The sequence below is a fragment of the Pongo abelii genome, chromosome 8 (assembly GCF_028885655.2).
Source record: "Pongo abelii isolate AG06213 chromosome 8, NHGRI_mPonAbe1-v2.0_pri, whole genome shotgun sequence".
Taxonomy (NCBI): Eukaryota; Metazoa; Chordata; class Mammalia; order Primates; family Hominidae; genus Pongo; species Pongo abelii.
In genome coordinates, this window is record NC_071993.2 from 8,603,811 (window position 1) to 8,625,141 (window position 21,331).

At 42.6% G+C, this 21,331-nt stretch overlaps 1 protein-coding gene across 1 annotated transcript in view; it reads right to left on the reverse strand.

Annotated features, from left to right (window-relative positions):
* Nucleotides 1-2,346: 2,346 nt before the first annotated feature.
* LOC129048407 (keratin, type II cytoskeletal 8-like) overlaps nt 2,347-21,331 on the reverse strand; it is a 42,093-nt gene continuing 23,108 nt past the window's right edge. The window contains 2 exon segments of the mRNA XM_054523120.1: nt 2,347-2,664; nt 2,666-3,877. Of these exon segments, the coding sequence (XP_054379095.1) occupies nt 2,347-2,664; nt 2,666-3,877 (1,530 nt within the window).

Sequence of the window (21,331 nt, forward strand, 5' to 3'; positions counted from 1 at the left end):
CGATAAGGTAAACCAGGCAGAATGGCAGGATGGGATACGTGGCAGGGATATATTTTTGACCCCATATTTTAAAACTTTAGATGCAGCAGACATATCTAAGTAAAGTTGTGCCTTGCCTGCCAAGACAGAAGATTAATATCCAATAAATTACTCCCCCAAGTCCTTAGTCCTGAATTTCAGTTCTTAATGCACAAACTATACTCCACCATGGTAAATCAATTCTTCTTATTCTATTTTTTTCTCATTTTATTTTTTTGATTAATGTGTTTTTATTTTCACAATGTCTCAAAGGTCCTTGCATACTATAACATTTTAAATATATCGTTAGTATTTGAATTTTTAAAAACCAAAGTCACAGAATTTTCGTCTCTGAATATTTAAAAGTAGAATAGGGTAAGGGATTATCATTTGAGAATTATTTTGATTCCATTCTTTCTGGAGGCAGTAGAATTAATTTGACCTTTAAATGTCTACCTCAGACCTATGCTTCTCTAAAAACATAATCTGAGTCAGATAGGGAAGACCGAAATCTCTGCAAAATGTGACATAATACATGCAGGAGATGCTTAATTGAAAGACAAAATAATCCAAATTTTAAAAGTTGTACCCTGATCAAAATTAAGAGATACGTCCTTTTTCCCTTTTCATATGTCCTCTTGCTTTTAGGGTCCAGTAATAAATACATTATAGAGGTGAATGACATGATGTAGATTATTTTCTAATTCAAATCTTACTGTGTGATCCTGAGAAATATTTTAGTTTATATGCCTCATTCTTCATCTATAAAATGGGAGAAAGTTTATTACTTTTCATTCTTGAAGGCAGTGTGATGTGTTAGAACAAACTGAAGTTTTGAAGTCAGGGATGCCTGAATTTGAGACTCAATTTTTTGTCTTAGTATTTTTTCACGTGATATCAGGCAGATTCTTGAATACCTCAGAGCTTTGTTTTACTCACCTGTAAAATGAAAGACTACATTTCGATCTTAGTTTTATGGTGGAGATTTAATGAGATTATGTATGTATACCATCTGGCATGAAAACTAGTAGATCCCCAGCAAATGTCAGTTTTTTTCATTCGCTCTTTCTTCTCTTAGGCTGTTGCATCAGATAAGCGTTTTGGATATTGCAAACGTTAACACACACAGCACTTACAAGCTGCTACGTAATCTGCTAAGTATTTTATATGTTGCACTAACACATTCAATTCTTACAATGACTCTATGAAACAGATGATATTATTGTCTCCATTTCGTAGATGAAGGAACTAAAGTACAGATAAATTAAATTTACATGATTAAGGTTGCAAAGCTAGATAGTAGAAAACTATGGCTACGAACCCAGGCTGTCTGGTTTCTGAGTTCCCCTTTGCTTTTCTTTTTGGAGACAGAGTCTTGCTTTATTGCCCAGGCTGGAGTGCATTGGTGGAACCCTAGCTACTGTAGCCTAGCCTAGAACTCCTGGGCTCCAGTGATCCTCCTGCCTCAGCCTCCTAAGTAGCTGGGACTACAAGGGTGCACCACCATGCTTAGCTAATTTTTTAAGTTCTTTGTACAGATGGGGTCTTGCTGTGTTGCCCAGCTTGGTCTTGAACACCTGGCCTCAAGCAATCCTTCTGCCTTGGCCTCCTGAAGCACTGGGATTACAGGCATGAGCCATGGCACCCCACCTGAGGTCCCCTTTGAACTACTAACTTCTAGGTCCCTGATGAACAACCCTGACAAACTTGACCAGGAGTGGGACCAATTAGAGCTGGAAGGCCCTTAGGAAATCTTGTCCAGTGCTGCCCAAGCTGTTTAGAACACACGTAGGATTCTTGATAAAATATATTTGGGAAACACTAAACAGTTAAATTGGTGTTTGTTGTAAAGCTTTATTAGAATGTCTCATGGAGGCATTTGGTATGCTAAAGTTTATTGTGAATCTCTGAGAAAGCGTACATATGTATGTAACACTGTGATCCTCAAAAACTCTGGCCACATAATTTTTTCTTTTCTTTTCTTTTTTTTCTTCCTTCCTTCCCTCCTTCCTTCCTTCCTTCCTTCCCTTCCTTCCTTCCCTCCCTCCCTCCCTCCCTCCCTCTCTCCCTTTCTGTCTTTCTTCTTTCACCCAGAGCTAGCTGAGGTTTTATTTTGGGGCGGGGCGGGGGGGAGTGGTGGAAAAGCAATTGAATTGTTTTGTAGCTGGAGGCACCGGCAAGGGGGGTCACCAGGCAGTAACCTCGCCCGCGGGTGGGCTGAGCCTCAGGTGGGTCTCCCTTTCCCTGCGCTCCCCTGCACAGCGGCCTCCCTCCCGGGCTTTGGGGCAGCCGCAGGAGGGGCAGGCTGGGAGGTGCTGCCGCAGCCGTTCACTTGGACAGGACGTCAGAGGACTCGGACACCAGCTTCCCATCGCGGGTCTCGATCTTCCTTACAACCACGGCCCTCGGGGAGCTGGTGCGGCTGAAGGAGTTGGAGCCGGCGCCAGAGCCAAAGCTGCAGCCCACGGCGTAGCTGAGGCCGGGGCTTGTGAGGCCCCCACAGGCTGAGCTCAGACCACCTGCATAGCCGCTAGTGGTCTTCCTATGGATACTCACGTTCTGCATCCCAGACTCCAGCCGGCTCTCCTCGCCCTCCAGCAGCTTCCTGTAGGTGGCGATCTCGATGTCCAGGGCCAGCTTGACGTTCGTTCATCAGCTCCTGGTACTCACGCTGCTGCCACGCCATGTCCTGCTTGACCCGCTGCAGGGCGGCCTCCAGCTCAGACACCTTGGTGTTGGCCTCCTTAACGGCCAGCTCCCCACGCTGCTCCGCATTTGCGATGGCGGCCTCCAGGGAAGCCTTCTGGCCTTTGAGGCCCTCAATCTCAGCCTGGGGCCAGCTGATGTTCCGGTTCATCTTGGAGATCTCAGTCTTTGTACTCCGCAGGTGATCCCCGTACTTCCCAGCCAGGGTCTGAAGCTCCTCATACTTGATCTGGTCCATGCTCTCAGCCTCAGCCCGGCTGTGGTTGGCGATCTCCTCGTACTGCATCTTGACCTCAGCGATGATGCTTTCCATGTCCAGGGAGTGGCTGTTGTCCATGGACAGCGCTACAGAAGTGTCCGAAATCTGGGACTGCAGATCCGGGATCTCCTCTTCATACAGCTGCTTGAGGAAGTTGATCTCCTCAGTCAGCCCTTCGAGGCCAGACTCCAGCTCTACCTTGTTTATGTAAGCTTCATCCACATCCTTCTTGATGAGGACAAATTCATTCTCCATCTCTGTACCCTTATTGATCTCATCCTCATACTTGTTCTTGAAGTCCTCCACCACCAGCATGTTGCCAAGCTCCGCCTCCAGTTTTGGCTTCTCCCGGCCTAGAGTCTCCAGCTGCTGCCTAAGGTTGTTGATGTAGCTCTCCAACATGTGCATGTTGCTCTGAGCCGTCTTCTGCTCCTGCAGGAGGCTCCACTTGGTCTCCAGCATCTTGTTCTGCTGCTCCAGGAACCGTACCTTGTTGATGAAGGAGGCAAACTTGTTGAGGGTCTCGATCTGTTCCTTCTCCTGGGTGCGCACGGCCTGGATGTTGGGGACCACCTCCAGATTAAGGGGGCTCAGCAGGCTCTGTTTGACTGTGACGGCAGTGATGCCTCCCATGCCGCTGGCCACACCATAGCCTACACCCAGGCCACCCTGGAAACTGAGGATGCCCACTCCGGAGAAGCTCAAGGAGCTGATGCGGGCACTGGGCCCACTTGTGTAGGAGAGGCTGCTGAAGGTCTGGGGGCCAGAGGTGGACACCTTGTAGGACTTCTGGGTCACGCTGATGGATATGGTGGAGGCAGGAGTGGAAGCAGGCGGGCTGAACCAGGCAGAGATTCCAGAAGGAGCAGAGAAGCTGCTTCTTGGTCCATAAATCTTTTTTGAGGAGCACTTGGTAACATTTCTGAGGTTCACAGTTTAATGCATGTTCAGAAATCTGAGAGTCTCTTATTGCAGATGGAGAAATGGATGTCCACACATAGAATGAAACTTGCTCAAATGGCAGATGTTTAATTGGTGGCAAAATTGAAATAAAACTCAGATCTTCAGCCTCCAAATGGAGTGCTCTTGCCACTATGCCACATAATAGTGCACTAGATAATAGTGCCTGAGATAAAGAACCACAGTATTTTGTTTTCAATACTCCTGCCTAATTCATTCAGCACAGTGAATAGAACCGACATGTATCTTTCCACTCTAATATTGCCACTTCTAAGCAAATAATCAATATAGTCCATGGCATTATTTTCCTCTTACTCCTGCTTCCAGGGCTGTGCATGGACCTCCTAAAAGCTAGACATCAGGCTGGCCGTGGTGGCTCATGCCTGTAATCCCAGTACTTTGGGAGGCCGAGGCAGGTGGATCACAAGGTCAGGAGTTTGAGACCAACCTGGCCAATATGGCGAAACCCTGTCTCTACCAAAAATACAAAAATTAGCCGGGTGTGGTGGTGGGCACCTGTAGTCCCAGCTATTTGGGGGGCTGAGGCCAGAGAATCACTTGAACCCGGAAGGTGGAGGTTGCAGTGAGCCGAGATCACGCCACTGCACTCCAGCCTGGGCAACAGAGTGAGACTCTATCTCAAAAAAAAAAAAAAATGAAGAAAAAAGAAAAAAACTAGACATCAGCCTTAGGGCTGGCTCTTGGTTGGTTATTGTGTTTTCAAGTGCCTGAGATCACATCTCTAAAGCGCTCTTCAGATATGTGGGTCATATGAATAAAACAGCTTAGGAACATAATTCTAAAATCTTTGAAACATCTTTCACCCTGCCAGAGGTTTGCATATTACATCTGAGGAATCTTACAAACAATCTTACATATTGTATATGTAAACAATAACAGGTGAATTCTAGGAAGGGGGTGGATTGAAAAATGTGGGCAGGTCAAACATGAAGAATGGGAATAGAATTACGGTGCTGCTAGTAATTTTGTAAACCAGCTTCCTAAGTTCTAAAAAAAGGAGGCGGGGGGACTTAATTTGAGTCAGTAGCCACCATCAGCCTGTCCTTAACTGAGAGAAAACAAAATGGTTTCAAGGGAAGCTATATTGAAGTCAGCTAATATAGTGAAGTCAGATCATTCCGACGTATCCTAATTCTCTGTAATGATAATGCTTTTGAGTTATGTCCCTATTAGGATCTGCTAAAGTATCCTTAGTGGCTAGGTGAGATTTTGAAGATGAGAAAGTCAAGTTGAAGGTTTAGAGCATCTTGTGTTATCATTCTAATTTCAGAAGAGTAAATACTCAGATTAAAAATTCCGTAAGTAAATAAATACGTATGCCAAGTGTATGACAACAGGGTACCAGAAGACCTGGCTTTCTGGAGGAGAGACTCTGAAGAGGAGAGTAGGACAGTCCTCTGTTCTCATTCTTCTCCTGTAATCACAGTGGGTTTACAGATGTTTCCCTGCCCCTCCAGTGGGCAGCTGGTTCTGTAACTGTCTGCAGGCCAGGGCTGCGAGCAGCCTGCTTACAATGATATATTTGATATGCAAATGACAAGGCCTAAAATGGAGCGGCTGATAAGACTCAAGACCAATTTCAAGTGAGGGTCACAGTGGGGAGAAACACAATGATCAAATTCATGAATTAGACTTCTGTTTCCCCTTCCTTTGTCAACAGGAAATATTTATTAATTAAACCAAGGAAGGCTAGTGGGTACTGATGAGCAAATTAGCACATCAAAACCTTGGATGAAAGTTCCTGAGAATAGCGGGCCAGGGGAGAAACCAGGGAAAAGAAAAATAAACTGGAATTTACAGCTTATTTTGATATGAATCGAGTAATAATCAAGTGATTTGTTCCATCCAAGGGAAAAAGTTCGTGTAACAAAATTGACATTAATCAATTTAAAATAATTTTTAGTTTTTTTCTTTTGTTTGCAGGAATGATGACAATAAGACTATGGAAAATGGTGACAGGAAATTTGTAATAATTGTCATCAGATGATAAATATTTCAACTCACCAACTCTCATAAGAATATACACAAATTACAGTAAAACTTAAAAACAATACAAATAAGCACAAAGATAGTTAACACGGTGAAATTACTTTCTATGGAGATTCTTCAGCTTTTATTCCTTAACTAGCCAGTTCTGGAATTTCAGAGTTTGCTCTCTTGCCCTGCTTCCCGCAAACCTCAAACTTTTAGGAAGCAGTTTCATAGATATATTTTTCTAAAGCCGGCTTGCTGGTATGCACACAGTCGGGCGATAAAGGATTTAAGCAGGATTTACATTTTCACAATCCTCACCCTTGGCAGCCAGAGAGCCATTTCTGCTGCTGCTGGCAGTCTCCCTTGCTCCTCTCTACAATAATTTTATCTTAAATTATTTACTATTTCTTGCTGCTTATTTGCAGCCTTTTCTTTTGGTATTCTTGGTCACATCCATAGGCAGAAAGCAGGCAGATCACCTCATTCCGTAGGTCTTGATTTCCTCATCAGTACAAGGAATACTGAATCTGTATTCCCAACATACACTCCACGATTAGAATCATCTGCAGGATTTGGAATGACAACAGCAACAACACCACCCCTACTCCCAGAAATTCTGATTTGATTGTTTTGGGGTGGAGTCCAGGCACTGGTATTTTTTTAAAAAGCTCTGAGAAGATTTTAATATACAGCTAGGGTTGAGCATCACTGACTTTCTAAAGCCTTGCCACTCCAAGTGTAGCAAATGATTCTTGGTCTTGAACGACACTTCTAAATACATTTACATATCTATATCATATTTAAAACATTCTCTGAATTACCAGAAAAAATATACATATGTATTCATTTCTTGGTAACAAATCTGAAATTATGCTCAATGCCAGATAGTATTTATTCAAATATTAGATCAAGTCACTATCATTCCCCCAAATATCACCTTTTGCAAAACTGTAAGATCAATTTTAGAGTTAATTTTTTTTTCCGGAGTACTTTTAGAAGTTCTTATTTCTCTTCAGTTTGTTCTCTGGTGCTGTGTAGTTTTAGAAAGAAAACGATTGGGGTGACTGAGGCCAACAAAAAAATAGCAAAAGAGAGAAAAATGTGTACAATAATAATGTTTTCAGAGAAAAATAATATATGAACATTAAAGCCCCTCGGTATATGAAAACATGGAAAGTGTACACTTAGATGTAGAGCTCAGTTATAGTCCTGGCAACTGAGGAGAAAAATACACAGCTTTGTACGAATTTTTCTAAGGCTAAGGCATCTTATAAATGTGCTTTTATATCCTTGACCAGAACGCTGGTTAATCTAAAAGAAAGAGTACAAATGAGGATTGAAGACTTGGTTTCTCTTACTACCCTTATCAGATCTCAAGATGGTTGAGAACTAATATTTTTACTTTTTGAAAAAAAAAAAGCTGGCCAAATATTATAAACAAACAGGAAAAAAAGGAGGACTGTGACTCAAGTCAACAGTGAAGTCTCAATCTTTCAAGTCTTAAATGCAGTTTTGCATGAGGTCTGGGACTAGCGTTGAAATAAACATTACATTGATGACCTTCAAAAGATAAGCTTCCAAAAGTTAACCTAAGAGGCTGGTGGTTTGGACCTGTAATAGGCAGAAAAAAGAAAAGGTCTCCCAAAGTTATACTCAATTCCTAACTCTCAGAACCTGTGAATATGGCAAAAGAGTGAATATCACCTTAAATAACAGAAGATGTGGGTCTTGAGATAGAAGATAAGGGTCTTGAGAAGATGTGGGTCTTGAGCAGAAGATAAGGGTCTTTAGAAGAGCTTGCATCGGATTATCCAGGGGGACTCTAAATGCACTTGTGTGTTTCCTTATGAGACAGGTGGAGGGAGATTAGATAGACACCCACACAGAGAAGAAGGCAAGGTGCATATGGAGGCAGGGATTGGAGTGATGTGGCCATGAGCCAAGGACACCTGCAGCCACCCAAAGTTGGAAAAGACAAGGAATTGATTCTCCCCTAGAGCCCCTGGAAGGAGTGAGGTTCTGCCAGCAGCTTGATGTGGTACTTCTGTTTTCCAGAGCCATGAGCTAATACGTTTCTGTTACTTTAAGCCACCAAGTTTGTGGTAATTTGTTATAGCAGCCCCAGGAAACAAATACAGGGCCCAATAGATAAGAACAGAGAGAGGGGTAAGTATCACATTGTGTAAAGTGAATACACCCCTTTACATAAAGTGACTATGTAAGAGGAATAACTGGAAGGGTTCATCAGAGTTCCTTTGTTTGCTATTTGCTTAGCAATTACTCTGTGTTTTATTTTTTGTTTTTTGTTTACTTTTTTTTTGTTTTTGATTTTATTTTTTTTTGAGACAGAGTCGCACTCTGCAGCCCAGGCTGCAGTGCAGTGGTATGATCATGGCTCACTGCAGCCTCAACCTCCTGGACTCAGGAGATCCTCCCATTTCAGCCATGTAGCTGGGACTGCAGGTGTGCACCACCACTCCAGGCTAATTTTTTGATTTTTTTTTGTAGAGAAGGGGGTCTTACTTTGTTGCCCAGGCTGGTCTTGAACTCCTGGCCTCAAGTGAACCTCCCACCTTGGCCTCCCAAAGTGCTGGGATTACAGATGTGAGCCACCGTGTCCGGCCAGCAGTTGCTTTGCATATAACATACTTTGCAGCCAATGGTCTTAAGACACAACTCAATAATATCATCCTTGTTAGATTAAGCAACTTCCAGACTAGGTTCTGAAACTAATGAAGGTCACTGTCCAACAAATACACTGGGGATTGTGACTCTCAGTCCACACTGTAATCCCAGAGCACCTTTCGACAGAGTGGCCTGGGGACTCACATAGAGAGCAGAGCTACCTTTTTACCTCTCTCCTCCACAGACTCTGGCTCCCAAAGGAGATTCCCACATGAAGAATAATTTGCTGGTAAAATAACAGTAAAATATTTCCTCCAAGGTACTCGAATTCATTACTTGGGTTATCTGCCCCACCTCCTACCAGCCCACCTTTGATACTAACTAAAGTGACACACAATTTAGAGGAAGAAAAAAACATTGAATTGCCATTGGAGGGATTCCCATTCCCAGGCCGGTTGTAAACAAACCTGCTGCTGTCTTCCGGGCCCTCTAGGAAGTGTTGACCCCATGAGCAGTCTGAGTACATCCCCTGCCCTCCTCCTGTCTTTTCCCCACCCACTCTCTGGTGGAATCAAACTATAGCATTGATGTAGGAATATATGCTTCTTATAATGTACAAGCTTTTATTTTAAGTGGATTTTGGTTTCCAAACTCTTTTGCATAGTTATACCCCTGCCCCCCAATAGGGGAGCTAACATCTAACTTGTGATCTTGGGATAAATTACACTCTTTACCCCATTCTCCTAGGATAGGAACACTATTTAATGGGCTGGAGGATTTACCCTCCATTATTCTTTTTGAATTGGGAATATAATATAATTTCAGGGTTTGAGAGCACTCACCGACTGTCCAGTTATGTTAACTTAGTGTCTTGGTACATTAGTTTGCTGGAGCTGCTGTAACAATGTATCACAGGCTTGGGGTGCTTAGGCAACAGAAAGTAATTGTCTCTTAGTTCTGGAGGCTGAAGTCTAAGATCAAGGCGTTGGCAGGGTTGGTTCCTTCTGAAGGGTGTGAGGGATGGGTCTGTTCCAGGCGTCTTTCCTTGGGTTGTAAATGGCTATCTTCTTTCTCCCTGTGACTGTTCACATCGTCTTCTCTTTATGCATGTCTGTCTCTGTGTCCAAATTTTCCCTTTCTGTAAGGACATGCATCATAGGGATGGTCATATTGTCCATATTGTGGACACCTTAATGACCACGTTTTCACTTGATTACTTCTGTAGAGACACCGTATCTCTAGATAAGGTCACATATGAAGGTACTTGGGATTAGGACTCCAGTGTACCCATATTTTTGGGGTGGGGAGGGAGATACAATTGAACCATAATGCCTGGTTACTGAAGACACGTTGGAACAGTCTCTACTGTTCACTCCACTCATCTTCATGCTTATGTCTCTATGCACTGTGGTCCATGTTGGGTTTAATGTCCCTTCTTGCTTTGCCTCTGATCTGGCTAGAGACAGTCAACAAGGCAACTCAAACAGTCAGGTAGGTGGCATCCGACAGCTTGCTCTAACGAGACACATTAATTGCCTCCTGGAGGGCTCATGTGTTGTTTCCTTGATGTTTTAAATTAATTTGGAGAAGCAGTGAAGACTTATGGTTGGGGACAGGGGAATATCCTCTAGATGTTGGTAAAGCAATAGATCTACATTTTACTAGGTTGGCATCTGGGGGAACCAAGTAGGAAAATCTGTCCAGTGGAGGCTTCATATTCAGTAGGAGTGAGAGGGAGACTGGTGGGAGCTAAGGGAAAAGAGCCCATTTCAGCTTCTTAAAACTCCCCTTCTTCCCCTAGGACTAGAAGAAAGAAAGAACGCAGCTTTCTTATGTGTGCCCTCCTGGTAATCAAAATGTTTATTGTTCATTATGCAATATTTTTCTATACGGTGCCTTGAGGTCTTGAGAGGATTTCCACTCTAAAGAATGACTGAATAATGATGGATTTAAAAAACACAGGTCTAGGTTGGAATGGGAAAAGCATTGAAGCTCAAAAGTGGTAAAGAAAACACACAAGCAGGGAAAGACAGCCTCAAGCAGAGATGCAGGGGTGGTGACTTACTGCCACTCAGGGGACTCAATCGATCAACAATATCACTCACTTTTGTGGACCATGGCTAACATTCTCCCATTAGAGATTCACTGGAGTTAAGCTTGGCATAGCAAAAAGTCTGTAAGCAGTAGAGTGAGAGTCAGGTAGACTCAGGTTGGAGTCCTGAAGCTAGTATTTATTGGATACGTGTTTTTAGCAAATTTATTTAACCTCTGAAAAGAGAGATGTTCAGGGTGACTGAAAAGAGTCATTTTGAGTATTAGATGAAATGATCTCTGTGAAAACACCTTGTATTAGTCAATTCTCATGCTGCTAATAAAGACATACCTGAGATCGGGTAATTTATAAAGGAAAGAGGTTTAATTGACTCACAGTTCAGTATGGCTGGGGAGGCCTCAGGAAACTTACAATCATGGCAGAAGGGGAAGCAAACATGTACTTCTTCACATGGTGGCAGGAAGGAGAAGAATGAGAGCTCACCAAAGAGGCAAGCCCCTTATAAAACCATCAGATCTCGTGATAACTTACTCACTATCACAAGAACAGGGTGGGGGAAACTGCCCACATGATTCAATTATCTCCACCTGGTCCCTCCCAAGACATGTGGCGATTATGGGAACTACAATTCGAGATGAGATTTGGGTAGGGACACAGCCAAACCATATCACTCCTCTAGCAATTCCTGCCATGTGATGGGATTCCTGTGTATCCATGAATCCCCCCAGTTCCCACCAGAAGATGGCCAGTGGGGTCCAGAGTGTTTTCAACTCCAAACATTCTAGAAGGAGTGGCATATTAAGGCACACATACCTTAGTCTTGGTCTAAAATAGTCCTGGGTTGTTAAAGTTTCTCCTTTTGACTGGAGAGGGCAGGGGTAACATGAAAACATCAATGGGCAGGTGGGGCCACGGGAGGAAGGTGAGAAGCGGGTGCTTTGGGCATTAGAAAGTAGAACTACTCTGGATTAAAAGGCAGAAGGAAAGGGCCCTGGGACCTGGAGGAGGGCAACTGTTTTATTTTTCTTTGGGAACAGAATGATCTTACCACCTGAAAAATGCTATGATGTCATTACTAAGTGGCTGTTGCCTGAATTTACTTAACAAATTGTAAAAAAATCAATTTATGTATGTTATTAGACCTGATGGTTTTGGGAGGTAAGAAATTACAATCATTCCCACTCAACTGTAGTTAAATCAAACTTGAATGAGAACTTAAGTGGTCTAATTTGTGACTGGCTTAAATAAGTGTTCAAAATACCTAGTGGGCACCTAGAAGCACGAGACCTGCTATTCTGCTGGCATTATGATAGCAAACTGGCAAATTGGGTTACTTTGACCTGATGTAATTCATTCGCCGCTATGAAGGCTTAGTCTCAGGTTGCTGTGTATTAATAACACTAATGTGTATGTTAATTTTCCTATCCTCAAGCCTAAGCTATTTGTTTAAGTAATAGCTTTATCTTAATCAAGGCTTTTATGATACATAAATATAGTTTCTCAGCCTTGTCCCTTAAATAATAGATTTTCATGAATATGGCCTCCTCAAAGTCTGGAGCTTTTACATCAACAATCAATTTGTCTTGAGAACAGAAAATTTAAAACTGTATTACCTTACTGTGAGGCATCACCACAGTAAGCATTTCTTGTTCAACAGAGACTGAGGGTGCAGAGCGGCTATCTACTGCTCGTGTTCCATGCTGCTGACACCTTGTGTGGCCTATACTCCGTTTAACCATTACCTTGTGGCACAGACACACGGTCGTGCCCTGGGAAGCCTTAGTCTGGAGACTTGGCCTCAGTTGGAGAAGACTGGGTGTGGAGCAGGTTCAGCAGAGCACCCAGCATTCATGGTGGCCATCTCTATCTGCAAGGGAAGGAAAAGACGCACGCATAGGAAGAGTAGGAAGGAATATGACATTGTCCCTTTTTAGCTAGGAGAGGGAATGGAATCGAGGGAAAGTCCTCTAATGAGGTTACAGGTAACTTCCTTTCTAATCATCTTAATGGCTTTATTATTTTTTTTTAAATAAATAGAGATGGGGTCTCACTGTGTTGCCAAGGCTGGTCTTTAACTCCTGGGTTCATGCAAGCCTCCTGCATTGGCCTCCCAAGTAGCTGGGATTACAGGTGCATGCCACCATGCCAGGCTAATTTTTTGATTTTTTAATGTTTTGGAGATGATATCTCACTGTTTTGCCCAAGCTTGACTCTAATTTTTTAAGCTCAAGTGATTCTCCCACCTTGGCCTCCCAAAGTTCTAGGATTACAAGCATGAGCCATTGCACCCAGCCCTTAGTGACGTTGTACTCAGCTTTCTTCTTCAAGCCTCAAGATGCAATTTGAATAGGATATTCGGTACATTGATTTTCTGAGGCAATCACGGGTGATTCTCTTTTGGTCATATGTGGTTGGTTGGCTCCTAGGTTTTATATCTCATCATCAAGTATTTAATTCAGCACTGACTCAGCTAAATGTATTAATTACCTAGGAGAACCTCCTATAGCCCTTTTGGGTTCTGTAATTCCAGTGTTGGCCAGGAACAAAATGATTTATGTAGTAATGCTAACTATAGCAGCTTACTATTAAGCAACAGACATCAGAAGCAGTTTACTTTGAGATTATCAGCTGTTTATTATGATTGGGTCAGTAATGACAGAAACATCAAGAAGTGTTTCAAGAAAGATTTTCTCATCTTTTTTTTTTTTTTTTTTTCCTATTCTCCACATGTAGGCCTAGTAAGATTGCATTGCCTAGCTCAATCATATGTTCCAAATTTGCTTCAGGGTAAAGTTTAGGAAAAAGTGTCCTGTCGATTTAGCACATCCAGATTTTGTATTTATTTATTTATATATTTTTTTTACTAGAGACTTTTCTTTCATGTAGTTTGAGTATCACATCTTTTCTTTTCTCTATTTAAACATTGAGACAAGAGTTAGGGATAAATGAACTTCACTATTTTAAGTGTGGTCTTTCCCAGGGACATTTGCATTTTAGCAGGGAACTGAGCCTTAGACCAAAGGGATGAATTTTTAATGGTATAATTTCAGGCATTAACAAATGATCTGGCAGGTAAGTTTTGGGAGTTGGGCAAACCGCCGTCTTAATTGTTAAGAGGAGACGTTCTTTCCAGTTGAAGTTAAGTATGTCCCAGTCCAAATTTTTCATTCAGAGTCTGTCAGGATGCATTCGCCAATGGAAACAGATACTTTTGGGAGCCTTTTGCAAATGTTAGTGTCTTGGTTCACTTAAATTAATTTACTCGTTATGTCTGCATTTGTGAATGGACACTTCCAGTGGAAATGTAAAAAAAAGTCAATAAAAAGAAAAAAAAGATGGTGAGAGATATCATTCCTAAATTCAGTGCTTTTATTTATTTATTTATTTGAGACTCACTCTGTCACCTAGGCTGGAGTGCAGTGGCGTGATCTCGGCTCACTGCAACCTCTGCCTCCTTGGTTCCAGTGATTCTCCTGCCTCAGCCTCCTGAGTAGCTGGGATTAAAGGTGCCCCCCACCATGCCCGGCTAATTGTATTTTTTTTTGTAGAGACAGGGTTTCACCATGTTGGCCAGGGTGGTCTCGAAATCCTGACCTCAAGTGATGCAAAATGCTGGGATTACAGGCATGAGCCACTGTGCCCAGCAATTCAGTGTTTTCTTGATAGATTTATTGCAATGACCAGATATCCCAGCACCGTGATATGTGACTTTGAATTTTATCTAACAAACACCTACTGAGTACCTACCAAGTGTTTAGCATTCAAGCCAAATAGTGGGGACAAAGAAACAAACCCCAAAATGTCTCCCCTTTCAAACTTACTGTCCAGTGGAGGAGAGAGGCAAGTAAATAAACACCAGACAGTGCGACAGATATGATTTAGATAAGAGGGTCGGAGGACTGACCACCCTATGGGCTGAGGTCAGAGGCAGTCTTTATACGTGTATAGATGTCCTCTTCCTTAGCAGACAGTAAGTTCCATGAAGACAGGGACATGTCTTTTCACTTCTGGCACATAGTAGGTGCTCAAATAACATCTATGGACTTAGTGGACAACTATGAGAATTAATAAATGTCAGGCCCTGGGATTACAATGGTGAGAAAAACTGACATAGCTTCTGCTCTCATGAACCCTCATGGTTGACTGACATGTAACAAACAAATAATTGATGGAAGTTGTCTTATGCATGCCGAGAAAAAGTACAGGGTAGTATGAATGAGGACAATAGGCAAATTCATTTGGCTGCGGATTCAGGAATGGAATCGCTGACTCAGAGATATTTCAGCTGGGCTTGGGAAGGTGTGTAGGAGTAAGTACCAGCGAAAAGCTGAGTCTGCCAGATTGAGGGACAGCATGGTCAAAAACGACAAGATGCGCAACAGGTTGGTAGAATTTAGGATGGAAAGAATGCCTGAAGAGTGGTGTTCTGTGATGCACCTATGCAAAGATGTGCCTACTCGGTCTTAGGAATGCGCTGGTTCATTTAAACTTCAACTCTGGCGGCTGTTGGTCACTGTAATTGAACATTCACACTTTGGGGCTGGTTAGCTGGAATTGGTTATAGAATCAGAAATCTGGTTATAGAATCAGAAATCTGGTTATAGAATCAGAAAAGCTATACTCTACGGGAAGCCAGTATGGTGTACTTCACCCATCAATATCTTAGTCAGCCTGGGCAACAGAGGGAGACCTTGTCTCTACAAAAAATGAAAAAAAATTAGCTGGGCATGCTGGCCCATGCCTAGAGTCCCAGCTACTTGGGAGACTGTGGCAGGAGGACTGCTTGAACCCAGGGATTTAAGGCTGCAGTGCGCTATGATAGAACTACTGCACTCCTGCCTGGGCAACAGAGCGAGACCCTGTCTTCAGAAAAAATCTTAGTCAGGACCTGAGCTCTGCTATTGAGCCAAGTAAACAGCAGGGATGGGTTTTACTGGGAAATGAGTAGGTTTGTAATTAGCATGATGGATGTTAGAAACAGGCTCTTGGGGAAATTAAGGTTATGTGGACTGGCCAAAATACTTTAGATGCCCTTCACACTTGCGAGAATAAGTTATAGAATCCAATAAAGCCTAGACTTTATCGTTAGGAATGTTCTCCTAAAGTTCCTAAATCATTCTCTAAGGCTCCATTCCTTAAAAGGATTTCTGGTTGTCTGGTGCCAACAAGAGTGACAGCAGGCTGCCTTTGAAATGTTCCTGTGTCAGCCTTCAATGGATCTTTCAAGCAGTGAGGTCAGAGTATCTAGAAGGATGGAGAGCTAGGTCCTCAGCAAACTTACACAATGGAGTGTCCACACTGTTCTTCTACTTGCTGTTTTGGGCTAAATTGTGTCCCTCCCCCAAATTTATATATTGAAGTCCTAACCTCCAGGAACTCAGAATGCGCCTGTATTTAGAAATTAGGCATTTAAAAGGTAATTATGGCAAAGTGAGGTCATATCCAAATAAACAATGGGACTGATGTCCTTGTAAGAAGAGATTAGGACACAGAGACAACCCTGTGAGGACACAGAGAGAAGGTGGCCATCCCCAAGCCAAAGAGAGAGAACTCACAGTGAATTCAAGCCTACTGACAACTTAAAATAAGACTTCCAGCCTCCAGAACAGTGAGAAAATAAATTTCTGTTGTTTAAGCCACCCAGTCTGTGTTACTTTGTGATGGTAGTCCCTGTAAACCAATATACTTGCTAATAAAAAGTATGTAATAAATAACCACGTATATGGCAGACTGTGGCCTCAGACTTACTTTCATTTTAGCCTAGGAGTGAGGCTGTAGGTAATAGCTAAAATTACTCACCTTAAAATTTTTTAGTGGCTTCTGTTATGTGCCAAAAAAACATGAGGATAGTATACCAAAAGCATGGTTTAGATGGGTTCACAATAAAGTTGCTAGAAAAATAATGACTTGGCCGGGCACTGTGACTCACGCCTGTAATCCCAGCACTTTGGGAGGCCGAAGGGGGCAGATCATCTGAGGTCAGGAGTTCGAGACCAGCTTAACTAACATGGTGAAAACCTGTCTCTACTAAAAATACAAAAAATTAGCCGGGCGTGGTGGCACATTCCTGTAATCCCAGCTACTCGGGAGACTGAGACAGGAGAATCAGTTGAACCTAGGAGGTGAAGGTTGCAGTCAGCCGAGATTGCACCATTGCACCCCAGCTCAAGCATACTTAAATTTGGCATATAGCAATGCTCAAGAAACACTGGCATATGAATGAATGAATGAATGAAGGAGTTGAGAGTTGAAGGATAAGTAGGAATTAGATGGGAGAATGAGGCCAGGACAGACTTTCTGGGGACCTGCCACACAAGAATGAAGTTACAGGGCCGGGCACGGTGGCTCATGCCTGTAATCCCAGCACTTGTGGGAGGCTGAGGTGGGCGGTTCGCCTGAGGTCAGGAGTTCAAGACCAGTCTGGCCAACGTGGTGAAACTCCATCTCTACAAAAAATACAAAAATTAGCCGGGCATGGTGGGGGGTGCCTGTAATCCCAGCTACTCAGGAGGCTGAGGCGGGAGAATCGCTTGAACCTGGGAGGTGGAGGTTGCAGTAAGCCGAGATCACGCCATTGCACTCCAGCCTGGGTGACATGGGTGAAACTCTGTCTCAAAAAACAAACAAAACAAAACAAAACAAACAACAACAAAAAAAAAACAAGAATGAAGTTACAGAAGCCTGATAGGATGTGGGTAATTCTATCCACCAAATCTGTTCACTCATTTTTTTCTATAGTGCCACATATTTTAGTGCCCCAAATGTGTTTATTATAAATCTGACAAGTACAACATGTTTGTCACAGAAATAACTCACAAAATAGTAACAATCAACGTTTTCAGTTTAAACTTAGATGCCAATAATAGCGAGAAACACTTTTAATATTTTAACTAACATTTGTCCATACATTTAGAGTCTGCAAAGAAGTCTTTCTATTTGTTATCCTATTTAACCCATGCAACAAGTATGGAGAAAGGACTAAGAAACATCCCAGTCTGTCTCTTCTAAAGTAGAATCTGAAACAAGAGGCCAAGGTGGGAGAATCGCTTGAGCTCAGGGGTTTGAGGCTGCAGTGAGCCAGGGTTGCACCACTGCAGCCTGGATGACAGAACTCACTTGGGTCTGCGTGACAAAGCAAGACCCTTGGGTGCCAGTAGTTCATTCTCTTGGGAATTGATCCCAAGAGTTGTAAGTGAGGGAGTATAGAATAGAACAGGTACAGGAAAAAAGGCCACTGAAAAACCACGTCAGAATTGTCCTACCGGAGAACTGGGAGGCAGGGCATTTGTCCCCTGATTTCTGTCCTGCGCTGGTTCAGGGTTGCCCAGGGAGGGGTCATTAGTTCCCCCATAGGGGGAATAGGCTGTGCTTGTGCGTGAACTGAGCAGCCTCCAAAACCTTCAGAGAAAGCCAGGAGGCAGAGAAGTCATAGATACAAGGGCTTATGTCCAAGGATGAACACCTTTTTTTTTTTTTTTTTCTTTTCAAGATACGGTCTCACACTGTTACCCAGGCTGGAGTGCAGTGGTGTGATCATGGCTCACTGCAGCCTTCAACTCCTGAGCTCAAGGGATCCTCCCCCCTCAGCCTCCAAACTAGGTGGGACTACAGGTGTGAACCATCATGCTGGCCATTTTTTTTTTTTAGTTGGGGGGTGTGTCTCACTATGTTGTCCAGGCTGGTCTCAAACTCTTGGCCTCAAGCTATCCTCCCAACTCTGTCTCTTAAAGTGTTGGGATTATAGGTGTGAGCCACCATGTCAGGCTCAAGATAGGACACTTTTAAACAAGTCAAGAACTGTCCATCACAGCTGCACTGAAGTCAGTTGGACCACAGGAGTTTGGCATGACAAACATCTGCTTTAAGACCAGCTATCCTTGTCTTTACCTTCAAGAGAAGATGAATGCTCAGAAAGTATTGTGACTTTGCCAAGGTCACATGAGAAGGCATGGTTCTAATTTTGGTGGATCTTACTCCAAATGCTGTGTTATCTCTAAGTTATCACAGAGAATTCACAAGGTCAGTACACTTTACTACATTTAATAAGGTTGTCAACTCTATGGACAGTCCCCTAGAAACATCACAGATAGTGTGGCGAGATTTAGATATCACTTCCAATCAGAATATATAACACGTGGATTCTGAAAACAGCTTCTACTAGCATTTTGGGGAAAATACACTTATGAGTATGAAAACATTTTTCTCTCCTTTCACTTTAATTCTCCTTTGAAAAGGCCTAGAGATTCCTGATTGCCTGACTTCAGCTCAAGACTGCAGAATGAGAAAGCTCTTTTTTGAGACCCATGAGTCTGCTGAGAGCCTGTTGCCAAAGGCATCATTTCATTTGCCCAGCTCCTTGGCGAAGTCTCACAAAAAGTCTGACTTTCCAAAGATATCCCGCCCGATTCCCAGTGTGAAGGGGTTTCTAGCTCTATAACAAACTGCTGAACCTGTTTCTAAAGCTGACTGGGTTTGCATACTAAGAATCCTTTGGGATTTTGTTAGGGCTAGCTGTCCTCAGCCATGTGCAGTCGCTGCTATTCCAAATGAAAGAACTGGTTTGTTTGTGTTTTAATTATCTCTTCTTACAAGATCTACCCAGCAGTATTGCTCCACATGGCTTGAAAGAATTTAATTAAACCGAAAAAAAAGGGCTTTGCTTTTGTTGTTGTTGTTGTTGTCGTTGTTAGTTGCTGGAATGAAATCAGACTCTGGTTGTGCCAGTGCGTGGAGGTTTTTTTTCTTGTTCTTATGAACAAATTGCTATTAATACTAAAGACACAAACACTTAGGAGCACAATGCATTTTTTTTTTGTACTGCATTGTGCAATTCACTAGCAGAATGCAACTTCCAAGAGATGAACTCCCTTAGTTTCCATGGAAGGAATCAGAACTCTGTCTGCTAATTGAAACAGAATTAGAGAGTTGAAGTGGGGAACTTCAGTGTATTTTTAGTTCTGCAGAAAGGCCACATAGAAATAACAGAAGAGGCCGGGCATGGTGGCTCACACCTGTAATCCCAGCACTTTGGGAGGCCGAGGCTGGCGGATCACGAGGTGAAGAGATCGAGACCATCCTGGCCAACATGATGAAACCCCGTCTCTACTGAAAAACACAAAAATTAGCTGGGCGTGGTAGCATGCATCTGTAGTCTCATGACTCGGGAGGCTAAGGCAGGAGAATCATTTGAACCCAGGAGGCGGAGGTTGCAGTGAGCCGAGATCATGCCAGTGCACTCCAACCTGGCAACAGAGCAAGACTCTGTCAAAAAAAAAAAAAAAAAAAAGGTGCAATATCTTGGAATATCAGCTGTGGTGGAAATGCCTTTGGGATCTTCTGATGCTGTTGTTCCAAGGGACAGGGAGCAAAGGAACAGACCAGAAGTGGTTCAGTGGCCAAGGTATGTTTCTCAACCAACAGTGGCATGAGACTTCATTATAATGAATAAATATGCCATTTTCTTCATAAAGGTAATACTGGTTTATTTTAGAAAATATAGATAAGCCACACATGAAGTTTCTTCAAATGCTCTTATATCATCTAAGTACCTAAGGTCTGACTGTCAGGATGTTTCTCTTTCCATGTCATCTTCTTTTATCTCTTTTTCTTGCATGTTCTGAACCTTGGCAGAGGAAGGGAGAGTAGATGAAAATCAAAGCAGATTCTGAGGCTCATTGCAGTTTAGATACAATGTTGGGTACAGAGGAGGGGTGAAGAGAGAGGGTCTTGATTCTTAAGACACAATCCAACATAATATGCCTTTATTTAACACATTCTGGGGGCATCCCACCATTAGGACCTTTGTAGATATATTAAAAAAATTGTATCAGCTTGCCTTCATAGCACTTACAATCCATTTGGCTGAATTGGCAAATCACTGCATATTTAAAAAATACCAATTTGAGATATTTTTCATATTTGATAAACAGGAGATGCTTAGTGTGACAGAAAAGTTAGATTTTCTTTCAGTTTCAAATTCTACATAGCAAAGGTTTCAGTGGTACTTAGAAGCCAGAAAAGAGGGTGATCATTGCTCTGGGCTATTTCTCTTAGTTACTCACTTATTTCTTATGAGATTATCTTTTGTATCACCTCACTTGAGATGCCAACATATCAGCAGTCATTTCTTTACTACAATAGATATTTTTTTGCATTGAGGAAATGCATCTGTAGGTGATTTATAATGAAGGCTTTGAGTTGATCAAGAGGTATTTGATGTGTTCATTAATTAATTTATCCCTTCACTGGATATTTATTGAGTATCTACAGTGTTTTATGTGCCAGGTGTTTAGCGGAAAATAAAACTACAAAACCCTGCTCTTATGGGACTTGTAGTTTATGACCGAGTCTCCCCGTGGGTATAGAACAACTGAGAAATTGTTTAAACGTTTTAATGATTGTTCATATGTGATGTTCTTTGAAGAATACTTTCAGGACCTGTACTTAAAAGTATCTTTTTCTTGTGCCTGTAGGATGCCCTAAATTCCATCAGCTTTGCTCCTTGAAAAGATTATAAACATCTTTGGGACAGACAACCATGTAAAAATTAGCAGCTTCTAGGAAATCACTAAGAACCCAGTAGGTTCTTTACAAGGTGATATGTGGTTCTGGACCAATCAGGTGTTCAGGATGGAGGGTGATGCCAGGTGGCAGGGATGGTGAAGAGATGGAGTCTTAGCACCAAGGCAGTGAATGGGGGGGACAGACTGAGGCCA